Raw genomic sequence first — 18905 nt, 5'->3', positions numbered from 1 at the left:
CACTGGACACCAACCAGCTGTTACAAAACCGAAAAGGAGAGGGACCCCAAAGAAAAGAACCAGCCTCCAAGAATAAAGGAAAGTGATCCGAGAAGATGCGTGCTTTTCGAGAAACCCGAGAATTTTCAAAACAAATATCCCACATCTGATTTATGAAGAATCAGTCTAATAATGATCTTCAAGGAGAATTACCGTCTCTAGACCAAGTGAACCTTCCATTTTGCAATGGAATTTCCATGAGAGAAACCACTATCTGATCGTAATTCTAATTATTTACTTGGCCTTGTTTCTTTGTAGGCAGTGATAGAAAATACCAGAGCAAATGATATACACAAGCGAGTTCCCTTTTTAGTACCGTTTACTAGCAGGGTTAAGATTTTCACTGTAAGCAAGTTATTTTTTTGGTTTCCTTATCCACAATATTGAATTTCTTGGATGACTGTTAGTTATAGAAATATGTAAGATATTTTTTATTTATGGTTACTTTCTCTATAACTCATTTCACAGACACAACTAGCAGCAGCTAGGCAAAGGAATGGATCTCTTGCTGTTTTTGCCAGAAACCGGTTTAGAATTCGACGAAATCATATATTGGAAGATGCTTTCAGTCAGATGAGTGCATTGTCTGAAGTTGATCTTCGAGGATCGGTAATTTTTCATGATTTATGAAAAATGAAATTGTTATCTTACTTTTTTCTATCTTTTTCTTTGCCCTCGTGAAAACGACCCCTTCCCTCTTCTGCATCCTATAGTTGCAGAGTTACTTGTAATTGTTTATTAGTTTTTTCTTGTTTGTGTTGGGTCAATTGCTTCACTTTTCTGCATGCAGATACGTGTGTCTTTTGTTAATGAATTTGGAGTTGAGGAGGCAGGAATTGATGGTGGTGGTATTTTTAAAGATGTCATGGAGAACATTACACGGGCAGCCTTTGACGTGCAGTATGGTTTATTTAAGGTTATCACGACATTCCTTATTATTAGCATGGCATGGCTTTGTTAATCCTGTAGTATTATTGGATAACATGAAGCGTGATGAGACAGCCATAGTTGTTTGAAATCGCTTTTCAAAATAAAAATAGTTGTGAGATCACATTTCAATATAAAAATTGGTTGCTTGAAATCTATTTCATAAAATTTCAGTAATATGTGGGTATGTATTGTTCATTTTTTCTAATATAAGTTATTTTCTGCTTGGTAATCCAGCAAATTGCTGACCATTTGCTCTACCCCAATCCTGGTTCGGGAATGATACATGAGCAACATCTCCAGTTTTTCCATTTCCTCGAAGTTCTTTTGGCAAAGGTATGGCCATAATTCCCAATCATACATGGAATTTACTTTGGTTGATTAGTTTTTTCTTTTTTTGGATAAGGATATCCTGGTCTTGGCCTTATCATGGAAGATTCTTATATATCTTTCACCCCATACTTTGGTTGAATTTTGGAACATTAATGTATCGCCTGACATTCATAAATACAATGTCATAATTTGAAATCTGCTGTCTTCCTACATTATGCATGTTTTTCTGTTATTGAAGTTGCTGCCCGGTTGTGCTAAAAGTTCTCAAGCAGTCATGCTAAAAGATCTCAATCACATTAAATGATTTTTGACAGGATGTTGTTGTTTTACCCTTCTTCCTGTAGGTCATGTTTGAAGGAATTCTTGTTGATATACTTTTTGCAACATTCTTCTTGAGCAAGTTAAAACAGAAGTAAGGTTTTTAAAGATTTACTGTCTTACTGTTTTGTATTTTGTGCTGATCCACTAATCGTAGTATTGATGGTCATGACAATGACTAGTTGCAAGTTACTTGAATTTTTAGGGTTCTAAAAATCTTACATTTTATTATGGGTGCACTGCCTACTAATGAGATTGTCAATTGCTAACTTCCAAATGTTGAATTTGGGATTTCCATGCTACATTCACTTTCTTGATCTGCAATTACAGAGCTACTCTATACTGGAATAAAGTCTCATCTGAACTGTACATTGCTTTTGATGCTGTAATTGCAAAGCTAGGAAATCTTTATGTATAATGCCTTTTTTTTTATCATTTATTAATGAAAATGAGAAGCCTTTTTATAGGCTGGAGATTACAAGAGTTGTTAAACTAACTTGGGGTTGAGTTAGTTTACTTATAACTAACTCAAGATACAAAATTGTTAATTCAAATAACTAATCCTAAACTATAAAAATGGTAATTCAAACACCTCCTCTAGGATAAAACTCAAGAAACATAAAGAAGGGGGATGTTCTACATTAGCTTTTGTCAAGGCTTTAGCCAAAATTTTATTTATCAACTGTGGGGGAGGATTTGAGAGCTCCCCAATCTCTACACACTTCTCTAATGAGAGTCTATACCAAAATCAAGATACCCATACCCTCCACTCAAGAAACTTAAGTAATTGCTTAGAGAAATAACAAAATACTTGGCCCCACTCTAACAAACACATTCCTAAGGGCCCACACAAATAAAAATATACTAACTCTCAATCATTCTTTCTTCTTCCTATTCTTGTCTCTACGGGAATACACCTTTACTATGGGAGGTCTATCATTACCCGCCCCCCAAATAGCCACCTTGTCCTCAAGGTGGAATTCAGGAAACTGTTTCTTGAATAAGAGCAGCTTGTTCCCACGTTGCACTTTCAAGTGTCCCCTCACTCCAACGGATCAAAACTTCTAAGTTGTCCTCCTTTTCTATTGTTTTGCGAACTCCCAATACTTCTACCGGAGACACTTGCATAGACAAATCAGCAGCCAAATCTTTTGAAATTGGGAATAATGGCCTGTTTGAACCCACGACCTTGCGAAGAACAGAAACATGAAAGACCGGGTGTATAAGCGATTCCTTGGGAAGGGCCAAACGGTATGCAACGAAACGAATTCGTGCCACGATCATAAATGAACCAATGAATCTTGGGGCCAATTTGGAGTGCTTAAAACGGCTGAGAGAGGACTGTCGGTAAGGGCGTAACTTCACATAAACCCAATCATGAACCTCAAACTGCACCTCCCGTCTTTTAGCATTAGCATATTTGACCATTCGCTGTGTGCTTTCAGTAAATTGGCCTTCAAAACGCCCAAAATTTCATCTCTTTCTTTCATCAAATGGTCTACTTCATCATTCACCCGGCTCGAGCCCTTCACATATGGTAATATAGAGGGGGGTGGTCGCCCATAGAGGGCCTCGAAGGGGGTCATCAATGTGGCTGTACGGACTGTTGTATTATAGCTTAATTCAGCCCAAGCTAGCCATTTAACCCATTGTTTAGGTGTGTTCATAGAAAAACACCCTAGATACGTCTCCACCCCTCGATTGACAACTTCCGTTTGACCATCTGTTTGGGGGTGGTAAGTGGTGCTTCATCTCAACTGAGTTTCCAACAACCTCCACAACTCTTCCCATAATAGACTTGTGAAAATACGATCACGATCCGACACTATACTTCAGGGGCATCCATGCAAACGAATAATCTCTCGCATAAAAACAGCAGCAACCACTTTTGCACCAAATGGATGTTTCAAGGGGATGAAATGTGCATACTTGGAAAGAAGATCCGCAACTACCAATATAACATCATAACCCTCGGATTTGGGGAGGCCCTCAATAAAATCCATACTAATATCTTCCCACACACGGTCCGGAATGGGTAATGCTTGAAGGAAACCAGCCGGAGTTAAAGACAAGTATTTGGCTTGTTGACACACGGAACATTCAGCAACATAGGTGCGGATATGGGCTGTCATACCTCGCCAATATACCTCCCTTGCTAGCCTTTGATATGTTTTCAATGCACCATGATGTCCCCCTATCTGGCTGTTATGGAATTCAGCTAATAATAAAGTAATATAGGTGAATCCTCCTCCTTGTAGCGAATATCCTCTGGAGCTTGTTGTCCATTTATCAAGGATAGTCGAATATTGTTAAGAGATTCATTTCCAGCCACTTGATCGATGAAAACTGAAGGGTTTAGCCCGCCCACAATACTTACGAGGCCCAATTCAAATACCGGTGGTAATCTCTATAAGGCATCGGCCGCTTTGTTTTCCAATCCTTTCTTGTACTCAATCACAAAATCATACCCCAATAGTTTAGCGATCCATCTCTGATATTCTCCCCGATAGCCCGTTGTTCAAGAAGAAACTTCAAACTTTTCTGATCTGTACGCACCACAAAAGGCTTACCCAATAGATATGGTCGCCATTTTTGAACAGCCAGCACTATTGCCATAAGCTCCCGTTCATAAACAGCCTTAAACCTATGGGTAATAGGTAAAGCTTGACTGAAAAAGGCCACTGGTCGTTGATTTTGCATTAGGACAGCCCCAATACCCACACCCGAAGCATCAGTTTCCAGCACAAAACTTTGTGAAAAATCAGGAATACCTAGCATCGGGACAGACATCATTGCTGACTTTTAACTGCTGAAATGCGTTCTCGGTCGTCTCATTCCACTTAAAGTTACCTTTTTTAACAGTTGTGTCAAGGGGGGCAGCACAATAGAACCGTAGTTTGCAACGAATTTCCGATAATACCCCGTTAGCCCCAAAAAACCCACCTAGCTCCTTCACGTTCTTGGGTGCTGGCCATTTAACCATCGCTTCTATTTTTGTTGGATCCGCTGCCACCCCCTCTGAAGAAATAACATGGCCCAAGTATTCAATTTTGTCAACCGCAAATTGGCATTTTTTAAAGTTGGCTACCAGTTGATGAGCTACTAGAGTTTCCAAAACCATTGCCAATTGGTGCAAATGCTCGTCCAAGGACTTGCTGTAAATTAAGATGTCATCAAAGAAAACCAAAACAAACTTGCGTAAATATGGGCGAAGAACATCACTCATGATTGATTGGAATGTTGCGGAGCGTTTCAACCCAAACAGCATCACAAGGAATTCATAGGGCCCCTCGTGGGTTCGAAACGCTGTTTTGTGAACATCGGCTGCCCGCACAAATAGAAAAATATCAGAATGCTTGTTTTTCTTTATTTATTTTGTAATGTCAATTAATTGGCTAATTATTTATCAGAATGCTTGTTGATATCGCTGCATGTTTTATTTTGTAATGTTTGTACTTTTTAGTTGTGATTTGTGAATATGCTAGGATTGATTTGATTTGCTCTTCTGACTGTTAAGATCGGAATGATGTTGCTCATCTGAAAGTAGGCAGCATCATGTGCTTGAAGACTTGTAGAGTATGGAGAGTGAATGGTCAAATTTGAGGAATCATATCTGCTGGCTTTGTAGTCCAAACAGGTTGTCTGGCTAACTTTCTTTTTCTCATTTTCAACCAATTAGGATAGCTGTCATGTTTTTTGAATTCCTTGCCATTCTTGAGTAGTAACTTCGCATTTATTTATTAAAAGGTTTTAATTAAGATTATGGTGTTCATAACTTTGTAGTCACACTAAATAACTTAAAAGAGTTAGTTTGACAGTTGACAAACATGATAGTAATGTGATAGTGAGTGCAAGGGTAAAAAGAGTTGCTTCTGTTGGGTTAAAGTGATGTTTGTGTTTTTTAGTGTGATGTGTTTTGTTTTCAAGTTCGTTAGTAGACGTATTACTTAATTGAAAATTTTGATACCATAGCCAGTGTAGGGGAAGATGAATGGAGGGTGCTATTAGACTAGTTAAGACTTATATGTATCCTAATTTTAGTAATATATAAAATTGAGAGAATTTCCTTTGATTTTCAGGAACAAGGATGAATAATCAATGAAAAAGGAATGAAAAGGTTTATCCATGCAAGCTTCAAACAAAGTCAAGGATGTCGATCCTTCCAGGGGAGTCCAAAGTTCCCCCCTTATTTTTCTCCATTTACTTTGATTTTCAAAAGCTTTTAGGACAGAAAAAGCAATTTTTTGAGTGGTGTGTGGTAATAGCTTGCTTAGCTTGCATGTTTAGTGTAAACTTGGGGGTTCAAATTTTGCCCAAATTTCAAAATTTTTCAGAATTCTTTCCATACAATAATGAGCATAGCTTAATTAGATCTTGCATAAAAAGCATGATTGGCAACCCTTGAGCACTGAGCTCGGGTTTATGATGTGAAATTCTGAATTTTGATGAGTATATGTGCTGAAATTTGAGCATAAGCTGCTGTCTTTTTTGTTTTAAGCTCCTTTTAGCTATTTCTTATTGAGATGTGAATGCATGATTGAGAAAATGGTATGTGTGTTGTGAATGCTTGATTGCATGTATAATAAATAAGTGCATGGATACTTTTCTAGCTTTGTCTTCCTTTGTTGCTTTGTCGTGACTTACCTATGATGCACTTAGTCCAAACCTAGCCTAGATAGAGTAAAAAAGGATAGGAGGCACTCTTTAGAAACTGGGATGGTTTTAACAAATTTGTCTTGTCAAACATGAGTTAGAAGCCTCTTGTCTAGCCACAATGAACTAAATCCCTTTAGAAAAGGGTCGACATTAACAAAACTTATTGTCACTTCGAAGGGAGCAATCAAACTTAATTAGTAACTAAATGTAGAACCATAGAAAGGTTAGCCCACCGTTCTAGCAAGGCCTAGTTACCACATTGCATACCAAAGAAAGAAAAGAGAGACTTGACAATGCAAAACATAAAACAGTAAGACAATCAAGAGCTATAAAAAAAATCAAACATACACATTAGAAAAAGCCCATAAAAAATGGGGGAAAACTTCACTTTTGGCCTAACCAAAACCAGACTACCTACTCTTAGCGTTCTAAACATAGCATCGAGTTTGATGAGGGCTTTGAAAAGAGGAGGAATCCTCCCCGATCCACATTAGGGGGAAAACAAGGCTTGTTGTCACTTCGAAGGGAGCAGTCAAACTTAGCATTGAGTTTGACGAGGGCTTTGAAAAGAGGAGGAATCCTCCCCGTTCCATAGTAGGGGGAAAACGAGGCTTGTTGTCACTCCGAAGGGAGCAGTCAAACTTAGAAACTAAGTTTAGAACCATAGAAAGGTTAGCCACCGGTTCTAGCAAGACCTTGTTACCACATTGCATACCAAAGAAACAAAAGAGAGACTTGCAAATGCAAAACGTAAAAAGGTTAGACAATCAAGAGCTATAAAAAAACAAACAACACATGCAATATACATTAGAAAAATCCCATAAAAAAACAAAGAGCCAACTTGGTTCGGTCAAGTAGAATGTGTTGAGTTCCCTAACTATCAGAGCTTTTAGCAGAAAACTTTACTTTTGGCCTAACCAAAACCAAACCACCTACTCTTAGCGTTCTAAACTTAGCATCGAGTTTGATGAGGGCTTTGAAAAGAGGAGGAATCCTCCCCGATCCACATTAGGGGGAAAACAAGGCTTGTTGTCACTCCGAAGGGAGCAGTCAAACTTAGCATTGAGTTTGACGAGGGCTTTGAAAAGAGGAGGAATCCTCCCCGTTCCATAGTAGGGGGAAAACGAGGCTTGTTGTCACTCCGAAGGGAGCAGTCAAACTTAGAAACTAAGTTTAGAACCATAGAAAGGTTAGCCACCGGTTCTAGCAAGACCTTGTTACCACATTGCATACCAAAGAAACAAAGAGAGACTTGCAAATGCAAAATGTAAAAGGTTAGACAATCAAGAGCTATATAAAAAAACAAACAACACATGCAATATACATTAGAAAATCCATAAAAAGACAAAGAGCCAACTTGTTTCGGTCAGGTAGAATGTGTTGAGTTCCCTAACTACCAGAGCTTTTAGCAGAAAACTTTACTTTTGGCCTAACCAAAACCAAACCACCTACTCTTAGCGTTCTAAACTTAGCATCGAGTTTGATGAGGCTTTGAAAGAGGAGGAATCCTCCCCGATCCACATTAGGGGGAAAACAAGGCTTGTTGTCACTCCGAAGGGAGCAGTCAAACTTAGCATTGAGTTTGACAAGGGCTTTGAAAAGAGGAGGAATCCTCCCCGTTCCATAGTAGGGGGAAAACGAGGCTTGTTGTCACTCCGAAGGGAGCAGTCAAACTTAGAAACTAAGTTTAGAACCATAGAAAGGTTAGCCCACCGATTCTAGCAAGACCTTGTTACCACATTGCATACCAAAGAAACAAAAGAGAGAGTTGCAAATGCAAAACGTCAAAAGGTTAGACAATCAAGAGCTATAAAAAAACAAACAACACATGCAATATACATTAGAAAAATCCCATAAAAAAACCAAGAGCCTGATAGAACTAAGTCATGCACAGCGGAAAAGAATCGAATTTCTACCCTAATTGCCACAATTAACATGTAACCATAAACTAATCAAATTAGGGTTTTAAGAAGTATTACCTTTGAAGCTTTCAAAAGGTTTGATGTCTTCTTACCAATTCTACCCGAGACCACCACTAGTACTCAACTGCTATCCTCTAGACAAAGAACCGGGTTGTGGGACCCAATTTTGGTGTAGAAAGTAATGGAGATAAAATGAGATTGGAAGCTTTCATTTTTCTTTTGTTGAGATTATGAAAATGATAAAAGAGGCAAAAGTCCTTCAACATTTGAAAACATCTCTATTTATAGCCTAATTACATGCAAAAATGCATGCAATTCAATTGCCAAATCTCAACACCTAATATTCCACTAACAATTAGTGGAACTTAGTGGGCTAGGTGTCTATATCTCATATAGCCACATATCCACTAAGAGTTAGGGATTATCCAACAAAATGTTGGATTTTCCCACTAACTTAGTCCAAGGGTAAAATGGTCATTAGATTTTTCTAGTCAAAAGTCAAACTTTGACTTTTCTAAGTCAAAAGTCAATATTTTGACTTTTTACCATTTTGTCCGTCTTGACTAATTCCAACCTCCCGAGCATGAATCCGCATTCATTTTTCCAAAATTCAAATCACATTTGAATATAAGGCCGGTCAAAGTTTGACTTTTCAAAGTCAAAAGTCAACATTTTGACTTTTTACTATTTTTGACCAATTCCGAGCTTCTTAGTATGAATCCGCATTCATACTTATAGTATGTAAAACATAAAGCTCTATTTCTAATTAGAAGACCGACGATTATATCACTGTATATGTCGGTTTTCCTTTCTTCTCCCTATTCGAACAATTCGACTTATTTCATCACACTGTTCTAAGTTTAATCCATATGAGCTAGCAGAGGAACCTAATGGACCTATAGATCATGGGCTCCAACGATTCAAGATTAACTAGCTAAACTCTTTTAAACCGAGTTAATCAACATTCGTTAACTAACGGGTCATTCCACTAAAGTCCCGTAGTTGCACTCCCCTCACTATAGATATATTTGTGTCCATTTGATAAAACCATAATCAGTAAGTTAATCCTTCACAGGTTGCTCGTAACCTTGGCTGGGTCAAAATACCGTTTTACCCCCAAGATTACATCTTGCTCCTTAAGTCCCACTAATCCACTATTGAACAATTCGTTTAAGGTTCAACCTATAAACTTAATCCCTCTCGGGCCAATGAGAGGGTGGGGCCCCTTGTTCAAGACTTGGATTCAGTGCTTAAGAGAGCAACCTATCTACTAACCCTAAAGCGGGTAGGAGTGAATTCCATCTTGTACCCTATGTTCCCAGCTATCCACCCGATCTTACCCCTGAAATGGGAGGCTTATTGGGCCAACGCTGATGAGCTGCCCTCACCTATGCAGATCTAAGGATAATCTCGTATGAACAGGAGTTCATAGTTAACTCAGGATTAAGACTAAGTTACCTAGGTCATCAATAATTGAGATAGTCAGTTTTAAACAGTAAACGGTGTTATAACGTAAAAATGACTAATTCATGGTTCAGTCTTATGTAAACATTTTACATAGGATGCCCCCACTTTCATGTCTCTACATGAACGATTAGGATCACATCGTTTGTACAACAAAGTGGGCCGCATCCATAGTCTCTCAAAATAAGGCGCCCAACCTTTATTTCATATACTATAGACTATTTAGGCTATATACTCGAACTTGATCCACGTTTATGTTTACACATAAAGTTCAAGTTTATTCAAAAAATAGCCTTGGAACTTTGATTTATTGGATTTAAGATTATAATATTTAATTTCTCAATAACAACTTTATTGAATAGAATATGATTTACAAACTACGAGTTTTAGGACAAAAATTCCAACAGAGCCAACTTGGTTCGGTCAGGTAGAATGTGTTGAGTTCCCTAACTATCAGAGCTTTTAGCATAAAACTTTACTTTTGGCCTAACCAAAACCAAACCACCTACTCTTAGCGTTCTAAACTTAGCATCGAGTTTGATGAGGGCTTTGAAAAGAGGAGGAATCCTCCCCGATCCACATTAGGGGGAAAACAAGGCTTGTTGTCACTCCGAAGGGAGCAGTCAAACTTAGCATTGAGTTTGACAAGGGCTTTGAAAAGAGGAGGAATCCTCCCCGTTCCATAGTAGGGGGAAAACGAGGATTGTTATGAGGATTTTCCCTTGGGAAATTATTATAAAAGTGACAAATGAAAATATTGATTTGTTTCTGAACCACTGTGGTGCCCTTGTTTGTTATTTTCGCTTATGTTGCTTTATGCTTGGTTTTCTAATTGATAATATCATCTTAAAGTGTTCTAATTGATAGCACATATCTCTTAGTGTTAGTACTTTCTTACCTTTCTCTCTCTTACATATATAGGGATATGTTGAGCATTTTCGCTAGCAAGGATTATGTACTTAACAAGGCCTTAGTGGATTAGAGAGTTAAGAAATTTGCATATGCTTGCATCCAGACTGTACACCATAATAGGTAATTAGTTTTTTCCATTTCAACATTCCTTATTAAAAACTTATCCTTTTTAACGTTTTGATTGGAAGAACAGATGTTTGATCTATCATTGTTGATTTTGTTGGCTTTCTATGCTGTGATCCTTTAATTGTATATGATATATTTCTTTTGTTGAAAAGTGATATATTTCTTTTGTTGAAAAGTGATATATTTCTTAGATTTTGTTCAGATATATATAACTGACAGAAAGGTTTTTTTACCTTCAGCTAACGAATTCAGATTAATCTTATTTATATATATGATAAGTTGTCTTTATTTTTCCTCTGAATTATTCTTACTTGATGTTGTTCTTGATAGAAACCAATTGAGGAATCAACTTTTGGCTGCATCTGTGAACTCTAACACACCTGCAACTCTATTGTTAGACACAATTATTTTCTTATTACAACCTGAACTCCCATGGGTTTGTAAAATTGTTGGTTACTTCCTGGAAAGAAATGCATATGCGTTGATTAGGGATATCACTTTGACAGGGAAGGTATAAATGTACTTCCTTTTTCTTCTACTTGCAAGTGGTTTTTTTTATAGATATTCTGTTTTGCCATGGATTATCCTCTGCAGGTGTTTTCAGAGAACTAATTCACACTCAAAGTATTACAGGAAAGTGCAGATTCACATTCCAAGAGTTCATTGGCTTCTCTAGAACATCTGCTGTCTCTTTTGAGTTCTCATGTTGGTAAGAAGCCATGTTGTTGCCCACGTGTTGATCCCAATTGGAGTTTCTCCTCTCAAATTCTTACTCTTCCTTTTCTGTGGCGGACATTCACATTTCACACCTCTCTCTACCCAATGGACAAAGTTGCATGTGTCATCCTCTACTAGGTTTGTGTACCTTGCTGTTTGGATATAATGGCGTTAGTAATGGTTTAAAGGTCATGTTTTCTCAATAACGAGAAACATAACATGCATGTACTTCATTTAAAAAAGAAAAAAAAACTCTATAGATTTTTTTTGAAAAGATCTTTTTAAGTACAACTTGGTGTGGGACATAAAAAATTATGACTATTCTAGCATACAGAATGGAGTTAGTTCCAGTACTCTGGAGTTTTATTAAAAAGTGCCACGAGAATAAAAAATGGTCATCCTTTTCAGAGAAATTGGCATATTTATCAGGTTGGCTATTACCTTTGGCTGTTTTTTGTCCTGTGTACAAGTAAGATTATCTTCTTTATTCCTGTTCCTCTACTTTTGAATTTCGCTTTAATTCCTCATCTGATGTTATATAATTATATGGTATGTTATAAGATTCGGCATGTCCTGATCACTTCTTTCCTTATCAATCAGGCACATGCTCATAATAATTGACAAAGAGGAGTTTTATGAGCAGGAGAAGCCACTATCGTTAAAGGACATCAGATGCCTGATCGTTATTTTAAGACAGGTGAGCTCTTTAATTCCATCATATGTCCAAAAAGATACCCATACCCTCCCATGCAAGACACTTAAGTAATTGCTCAGAGAAATAATAAAATACTTGGCCCCACTCTAACAAACACATTCCTAAGGGCCCACACAAATGGAAAAATACCAACTAACTCTCAATCATTTTTTCTTCTTCCTATTCTTGTCCCTACGGGAATACACCTTTACTATGGGAGGTCTATCAGCTTTCTATATAATTTATGAGAGTTTAATATTGCATGGTTGCATGGTATAAAGATGGAATAATATTTAACCCAACATTGAATATTTCCAATGTTTATCATCACAACATGTATAACTATCTAAATGACTTGCCATCCTTGGATCCTGAATTGTATCGCCACCTTATTTTCTTAAAGGTGTGTATTCCCTGGTATCACTTTTAGCTGATACCACACTTAGCCTGTTGATCAATGATCTAGATCAATCTAGTATCCTGGTAGAATCTTTTTCTCACTTCTTATCTTAAATTATGAAGGTGACATTCCTGAACTAGAGCTATATTTTGTTATTATAAACAATGAATATGGAAAGCAAATTGAAGAAGAGCTACTTCCTGGAGGAAAAAACCGTCGTGTCACCTGTGAAAATGTCATCACATTCATTCATCTTGTTGCCAATCATCGTTTGAACTTTCAGCATAGTTTGTCCCTTGTTTATCCAATGTGTCTCCCTACTCCAATGTTGATTGAAAACATGTCCTCCTCAGATACGACAGCAAAGTTCTCATTTTTTGAGAGGGATTCAGCAGCTTATACAGAAAGAATGGATCAACATGTTCAATGAGCATGAATTCCAGGTATCACTATACCGTTTGAAGAAATTCTACCAGAGCTAAATAGCGATCAAATCGGTTACGGTATTCTTCTACATTCGTTTTCTGTTTGATTGAGAAAAATCTTCCAACCAAAGTTCCTTCTCGAATTGATCGAAACTGTACAAGCATTCGTTCTTTCAGGGCAGCCCAATTCTTAAAAACTTCCAACTCTTCTTGTGCTTGGTACCAATCCAATGCCAGATCATCAAAACTAATAACGCCTGTGGTTAATTTCTCTGAATCGGTAAGATCATGTATCTTAAAGAAGCGATAGGCTCTAAATGTGAGACTCATTTCTAATTTGAGTAATGAAGTAAAATTTGGCTAGGTATTAAGAATTTGGCATTTGAATAAATCCATGAAAAGGATTAAGTGATAAAATTTTTATGGTTAAGTATACGTTATTGCGATTCAGTGGGTAGTTCGCGAAGGAAGTTGTGCGACTCATTTCTAATTCGAGTAAGGAAGTAAAATTCGGCTAAGAATTAAGAAGTTGGTGTTCGAATAAATCCATGGAAAGATTAAGTGATATGATCTTTTACGGTTAAGTATACTTTTTTGCGATAAGTGGGTAGTTCGCGAAAGAAGTTGTGCGATAAGAAGCGAAAAAGTCTTTGCGTAAGTTAAGAAATGAAAGTTTTGAGTGTTAGACTAGGAGTTTTGGGTGGTCTTCGTGAGAAGAACCAAGTGTTTCGTGGAGAAGAAGTCTACGAGGAAGCCTTGGAGTTTAACTTCACGATAAGAGTTCTATGCGAGTAAAATTGGTTAGTTCACGTGGAACGTTTCTTATAATATGTTCAGAAGTGAGTAGATAGTTGAGGAAGTCCTATGTTCAAAAGTGAGTAGTTTAGGAGGGTCCTATGTTCAAAAGTTTGCTGGTGTGTATCTTTGTTGGCTCAACATGTTTTGAATACGTTTTAGGTTAGATTGAGTTTGTTGCACTTGGTTGTCATTTTTGGTCTTGAAATGCTTTTTTCAACCTTTTTGGTAGATTATGAGTTACGAACCTACATTTAGGATTTGCTAGGTCGTTTTGAAAACTCAAGTAATACCTAGACACGTTTTGAGCACGTTTTAGGTTGGTTTGAACTAAGTTTGTTACACTTACACACTTGGTAGCCATTTGGGTCTTGTAGTGCTTTTTTCACACTATTGGAACTTTTTTCGTAGGTTATGAGTTACGAACCTACACGTAAGCTGTTTTAGGTCGTTTTGAAAGTTCAAGTGATACTTAGACACATTTTGTTCAAGTGATACTGTTTTAGGTCGTTTTCAAGTGAACTTTTTTCTTCTTGTATTGACTCTTTTACTATTTCTTCATGGTTTGTATTCATGGTATTTATTTTCGTAATGAATCTTTCATGTTCTGGTAAACATTGCAGAAACACATAATTTCAGCAATCTGTCAAAGAGTTGAAGGAGAAAACAGAAGTACTTAAAGGTCACATGAAGACCTAAAAGTTAGGTAATTTTTTGAAAACTTTTTTCTTCGTCTTGCTTAGTTTTAGTGGTATTTGTTAACAGGCTGAGACATACTCTTGTATGCCAAGGCTGGGTGGCCAATTCAATGGATGGCCTGAGACGGTGAAATGACGAGTGTAGAACAAAGTAGACAATCGAGCAGATTTACAAGTAGGAGGATGGTGTTTGGTCTTACTCTAAAGCTACTGCTAGAAAGGTGATTCTCCCTTTATTTACACATGTTATCTATATTTAATTACTGTTTTTATGTGATGGTGAATAAATATTTAAGTCGTTTCAAGTTTTTACATCATGCTTGAGTTAATACATTTCCCAACTCGCACTAATTTTAAAGTTGAGACTAAGTTTGTTGCACTTACACACTTGGTTGCCATTTTGGATTTTGGAGTTTTTTCTACATTTTTTGAACTTTTTGGTAGGTTATGAGTTATGAAGTAACACTAAAGCATTATTAGGTCGTTTTTAAAGTTCGAGTGATACTTAAACATTTTTTGAACACCTTTAGGTTGCTACAAACTAAGTTAGTTTTACATACAGCCATGTTGCCATTTTGAGTCTTGAAAGATTTTTTTTCACACTTTTTGAAATTTTTGGTAAGTTATGAGTTATAAAGTTACACTTAAGCGGTGTTAGGGTGTTTGAAAACTTATACGTGTTTTCAATACTTGTTAGGTTTGTATAGAACTAAGTTCGTTGCACTTACACACTTGACATTTTGGGTTTTGGAGTGTCTTTTTAAAAAATTTTGAACTTTTTGCTAGGTTATGACTTATGAACTTGTATTGAATATTTGTTAGGTCGTTTTGAAAGTTCAAGTGAAACTTAGAGATGTTTTGAACTCATTTTAGGTTGGTTTGAAACTAAGTTTTACATTGAAGTACTTTTTTCATACTTTTTGAAATTTTGGTAGGTTGTGAGTTACAAACTTACACTTAAGCATTGCTTGGTCGTTTTGAAAATTCAAGTGATACTTACACACGTTTTGAATACATTTTAGGTTAGATTGAGTTTGTTGCACTTGGTTGTCATTTTTGGTCTTGAAATGCTTTTTTCAACCTTTTTGGTAGATTATGAGTTACGAACTTACACTTAGGATTTGCTAGGTCGTTTTGAAAACTCAAGTAATACCTAGACACGTTTTGAGCACGTTTTAGGTTGGTTTGAAACTAAGTTTGTTGCACTTACACACTTGGTTGCCATTTAGGGTCTTGTAGTGCTTTTTTCACACTATTTGAACTTTTTTCGTAAGTTATGAGTTATGAATCTACAAGTAAGCTGTTTTAGGTCGTTTTGAAAGTTCAAGTGAAACTTAGACACGTTTTGAACTCGTTTTAGGTTGGTTTGAAACTAAGTTTAAAACACATTTGATTGACATGTTGGGTCTTGAAGTACTTTTTTCACACATTTTGAAATTTTGGTAGGTTGTGAGTTACAAACTTACACTTAAGCATTGCTTGGTCGTTTTGAAAATTCAAGTGATACTTACACACGTTTTGAATTCATTTTAGGTTAGATTGAGTTTGTTGCACTTACACACATGGTTGTCATTTTTGGTCTTGAAATGCTTTTTTCAACCTTTTTGGTAGATTATGAGTTACGAACTTACACTTAGGATTTGCTAGGTCGTTTTGAAAACTCAAGTAATACCTAGACACGTTTTGAGCACGTTTTAGGTTGGTTTGAATTAAGTTTGTTGCACTTACACACTTGGTTGCCATTTTGGGTCTTGTAGTGCTTTTTTCACAATGTTTGAACTTTTTTCGTAGGTTATGAGTTACGAACCTACACGTAAGCTGTTTTAGGTCGTTTTGAAAGTTCAAGTGAAACTTAGACACGTTTTGAGCATGTTTTAGGTCGTTTTGAGTAAATGGTATGTATGTTGTGATTGTTTGATTGCATGTATGATACCTTATTGAGATGTGAATGCTTGATTGAGAAGCTGATAGAACACCAAGTAATGGTTCTTATTTGTTCATTAAGCAACCAAACTATTACAGAATACAATACTCAAACCAGTCTTGAAAACACAGAACAAATAAGTACTATTACAGACAATAACCAAGTACAAAATAAAACATTCAAACATCAAAAGTAGTTTACGATAATGGAAAACACTTTCTAAGATTAAAGTAACTGAACAACTTCTGTAATTCTGCTCTCCAGAAAATACAGCCCCTCCACTTCCAGAAACTGATTAACCAACCCCCATCTTTCCTTCCATCTCTCCCTTTTAACCTCCCCCTGTAACTAACTGTTGTCCCCACTAAGGTGGTTTCCACTTCCTCCAATTCCATCACCTGTGCACGTGCAATTCCACTTGTCTTTCTTCTGCTATATTGTATTGCAATTGGTGGTCTATCATTACTCTCCCTCTCCAAAGACACCTTGTTCACAAGGTGGGAAATGAGGAAGCTTTTGTGTAACATCATCACAATTCTCCCATGTAGCCTCATGAGGTGGTATTCCTTTCCAACTAACAAGCACTTCCCATCTTTCCTTCCATATAGTTCGGTAAATGTCATTCCTCCCTCCATAGCTCGACATTTGTCAAGAAACCGTAATCAGATGGTGTCCATGTCTCCATCATGTGTTACAGACTCACTCTAGTCTTTGTCAAACTCGGGTCACCCCTTATAACAACATTCTTTTCATTTTGTATGAAAGTTAAAGTGAGTTTCCGCCAATCCACTTCAGTTACCCCAACGTGTGCAGCCATTGCATTCCAAGGATGACATCATGATAGAACACTGATGTAGTGTTTCTATTATATTGACAATTCAAACACAACTTACAACATAAGCAAACCGTGAACCTCAGAAAATGAGTCACGTTACATATAATTCACAAACATCAAACAAAGAAAACCTCCTAATCCAAAATTCCGAACAACAAAATACTAATAAGCAAACCAGAATATAGAACACCAATCTTCTGCTTCCCCTGTCTTTCAAGGAGTATTGCAGACCTTTTCCTTCACTCCGAAAACTCACTTTAACAAAGAGGCAGCCACATTTTCAGGTACAGAAAATAAAGTAGGTAGTATGTAGGAAGGCTAACCAGAACTGAGTTGCATAAGGTTTGTCTTCCGCCTCTAGAGATGTTATATCTTTTCCACCTTTCAAGTTTCTTGTGAATTCGATCAATGACTGGTTGCCAAAAAGACTTTTGTCGAGGGTAGCCTCCCAAAGGGAGACCTAAATATATAATCGGAAGCTGGAATAAAAAGAGAAGAGTATCATCGACAAATTGAAGCAAAGGGAGGTGGATCAAGTCTTTGCCAACAAGGAAACCTTCAAACTGGCTGTTAATATGAAGCTTGTTTATGATTTCTCCTAAAACCTCACTTACTAGGAGGAATAAAAAGGGGGAGAGGGGGTCCCCTTGGCGGATACCTCTAGATGCTGTTATCCGGCCTCTAGGCTTACCATTGATGAAGACTGAATACTTTGGATTTTTTAGGCAGCCCATTATCCATGATATCCATTTTGAACTAAACTTTTTCAAAGATAAATTTTTGTCTAAAAAGTTCCAATTCACCCTATCGAAGGCTTTTTCCAAGTCAAGTTTTAAAATTCATCCTTTTTTCCGTTTTGCCCTATAATCTTCCACGGCCTCGTTAGCAATTAATATTGGGTCAAGAATTTGCCTACCTTCAATAAAGGCGCTTTGAGTGGGGCTTATAATTGCATCCATAACTTGTTTTAGACGTTCAGATAAAACCTTTGCAACAACCTTGTATGCTAACGTAGTAAGGCTGATTGGACGGAAATCCTTGACTAGAGTCACATTCTCTTTTTTCTGCACTAAACAAATGAAGTTTTCTTGGATGCAAGCATCTAATCTTCCATTTCTGTGGAAATCAGACATTAGTGATTTGAAGATATCCTTGAAAATAGACCATTGGGTGATTAGGAACTTCACTGTGAAGCCATCCGGGCTCGGAAGCTTTATTGTTGCCAAGTGCTTTAACGCCTTAAAGATCTCCTCCACTGAAAATTGGGTAACAAGAGCCTCATTCTGATTGAGGAAACACAAGACCAATTACTGTTAATAGGGATGAATCTGTCCCCCGGAATTCTGGTATAAAGTGACTCAAAAATTCCAGCACAAGCCTTTCAATGTCGCAGGAATGAAGTCGAGACAACCCATCATCATTTTTTAATTCAGTTATGAGGTTCTCTTCTTTTTTTCGCATTTAGAAACGGTGGAAGAAGCCCGTATTCTCATCACCCGAAAGCCAATTGAGTTTACTCTTCTGAATAAAAATTACGCTCTTCGTTTTGATAAATACTAAGTAATTCCGCTTGCAAAGCAACTCTAGAATTCAACTCTTCTTGATTTAATCCAATCAACTCAGCCACAGAATCATATTTTTCTAATTTTGACATCAAGGATTTCTCTGTTTTTTTTACCTTAGCTTGCGCAGCAATATTCCAAGCTTTTACTGCCAATTT

General features: G+C 37.0%; 1 protein-coding gene and 1 long non-coding RNA gene across 3 annotated transcripts in view; both read left to right on the top strand.

Annotated features, from left to right (window-relative positions):
• LOC116404956 overlaps positions 1-18905 on the top strand; it is a 39241-nt gene that overhangs the window by 4972 nt on the left and 15364 nt on the right. The gene's annotated exons all lie outside the window — the stretch shown is intronic.
• LOC116404955 (E3 ubiquitin-protein ligase UPL6-like) lies at positions 269-14376 on the top strand. 2 transcript variants are annotated; one of them, XM_031888378.1, is made up of 6 exons: positions 269-384; positions 508-648; positions 830-955; positions 1204-1302; positions 1644-1711; positions 14352-14376. In XM_031888378.1, the coding sequence occupies exons 2-6, from the start codon at positions 613-615 to the stop codon at positions 14359-14361; spliced, it is 339 nt and encodes a 112-aa protein (XP_031744238.1). In that variant the 5' UTR covers positions 269-384; positions 508-612; the 3' UTR covers positions 14362-14376. The 2 variants fall into 2 exon arrangements, with proteins under 2 accessions (XP_031744238.1, XP_031744237.1); XM_031888377.1 differs by lacking the exon at positions 14352-14376 and adding an exon at positions 12862-12904.

This window comes from Cucumis sativus, chromosome 7 (genome assembly GCF_000004075.3).
Source record: "Cucumis sativus cultivar 9930 chromosome 7, Cucumber_9930_V3, whole genome shotgun sequence".
Classification (NCBI taxonomy): Eukaryota; Viridiplantae; Streptophyta; class Magnoliopsida; order Cucurbitales; family Cucurbitaceae; genus Cucumis; species Cucumis sativus.
The sequence above is the reverse complement of the archived record's forward strand: the minus strand, read 5'-3'. Positions and strand labels throughout refer to the sequence as shown.

Excerpts from the sequence above, each read along its gene's own strand:
- LOC116404955 (XM_031888377.1), top strand. The coding sequence starts at position 613 with ATGAGTGCATTGTCTGAAGTTGATCTTCGAGGATCG. Across the intron at positions 956-1,203 it reads TGCAGTATGGTTTATTTAAG|CAAATTGCTGACCATTTGCT; the intron begins GTTATCACGACA and ends TTGGTAATCCAG. Across the intron at positions 1,712-12,861 it reads TTGAGCAAGTTAAAACAGAA|ATACGACAGCAAAGTTCTCA; the intron begins GTAAGGTTTTTA and ends TGTCCTCCTCAG.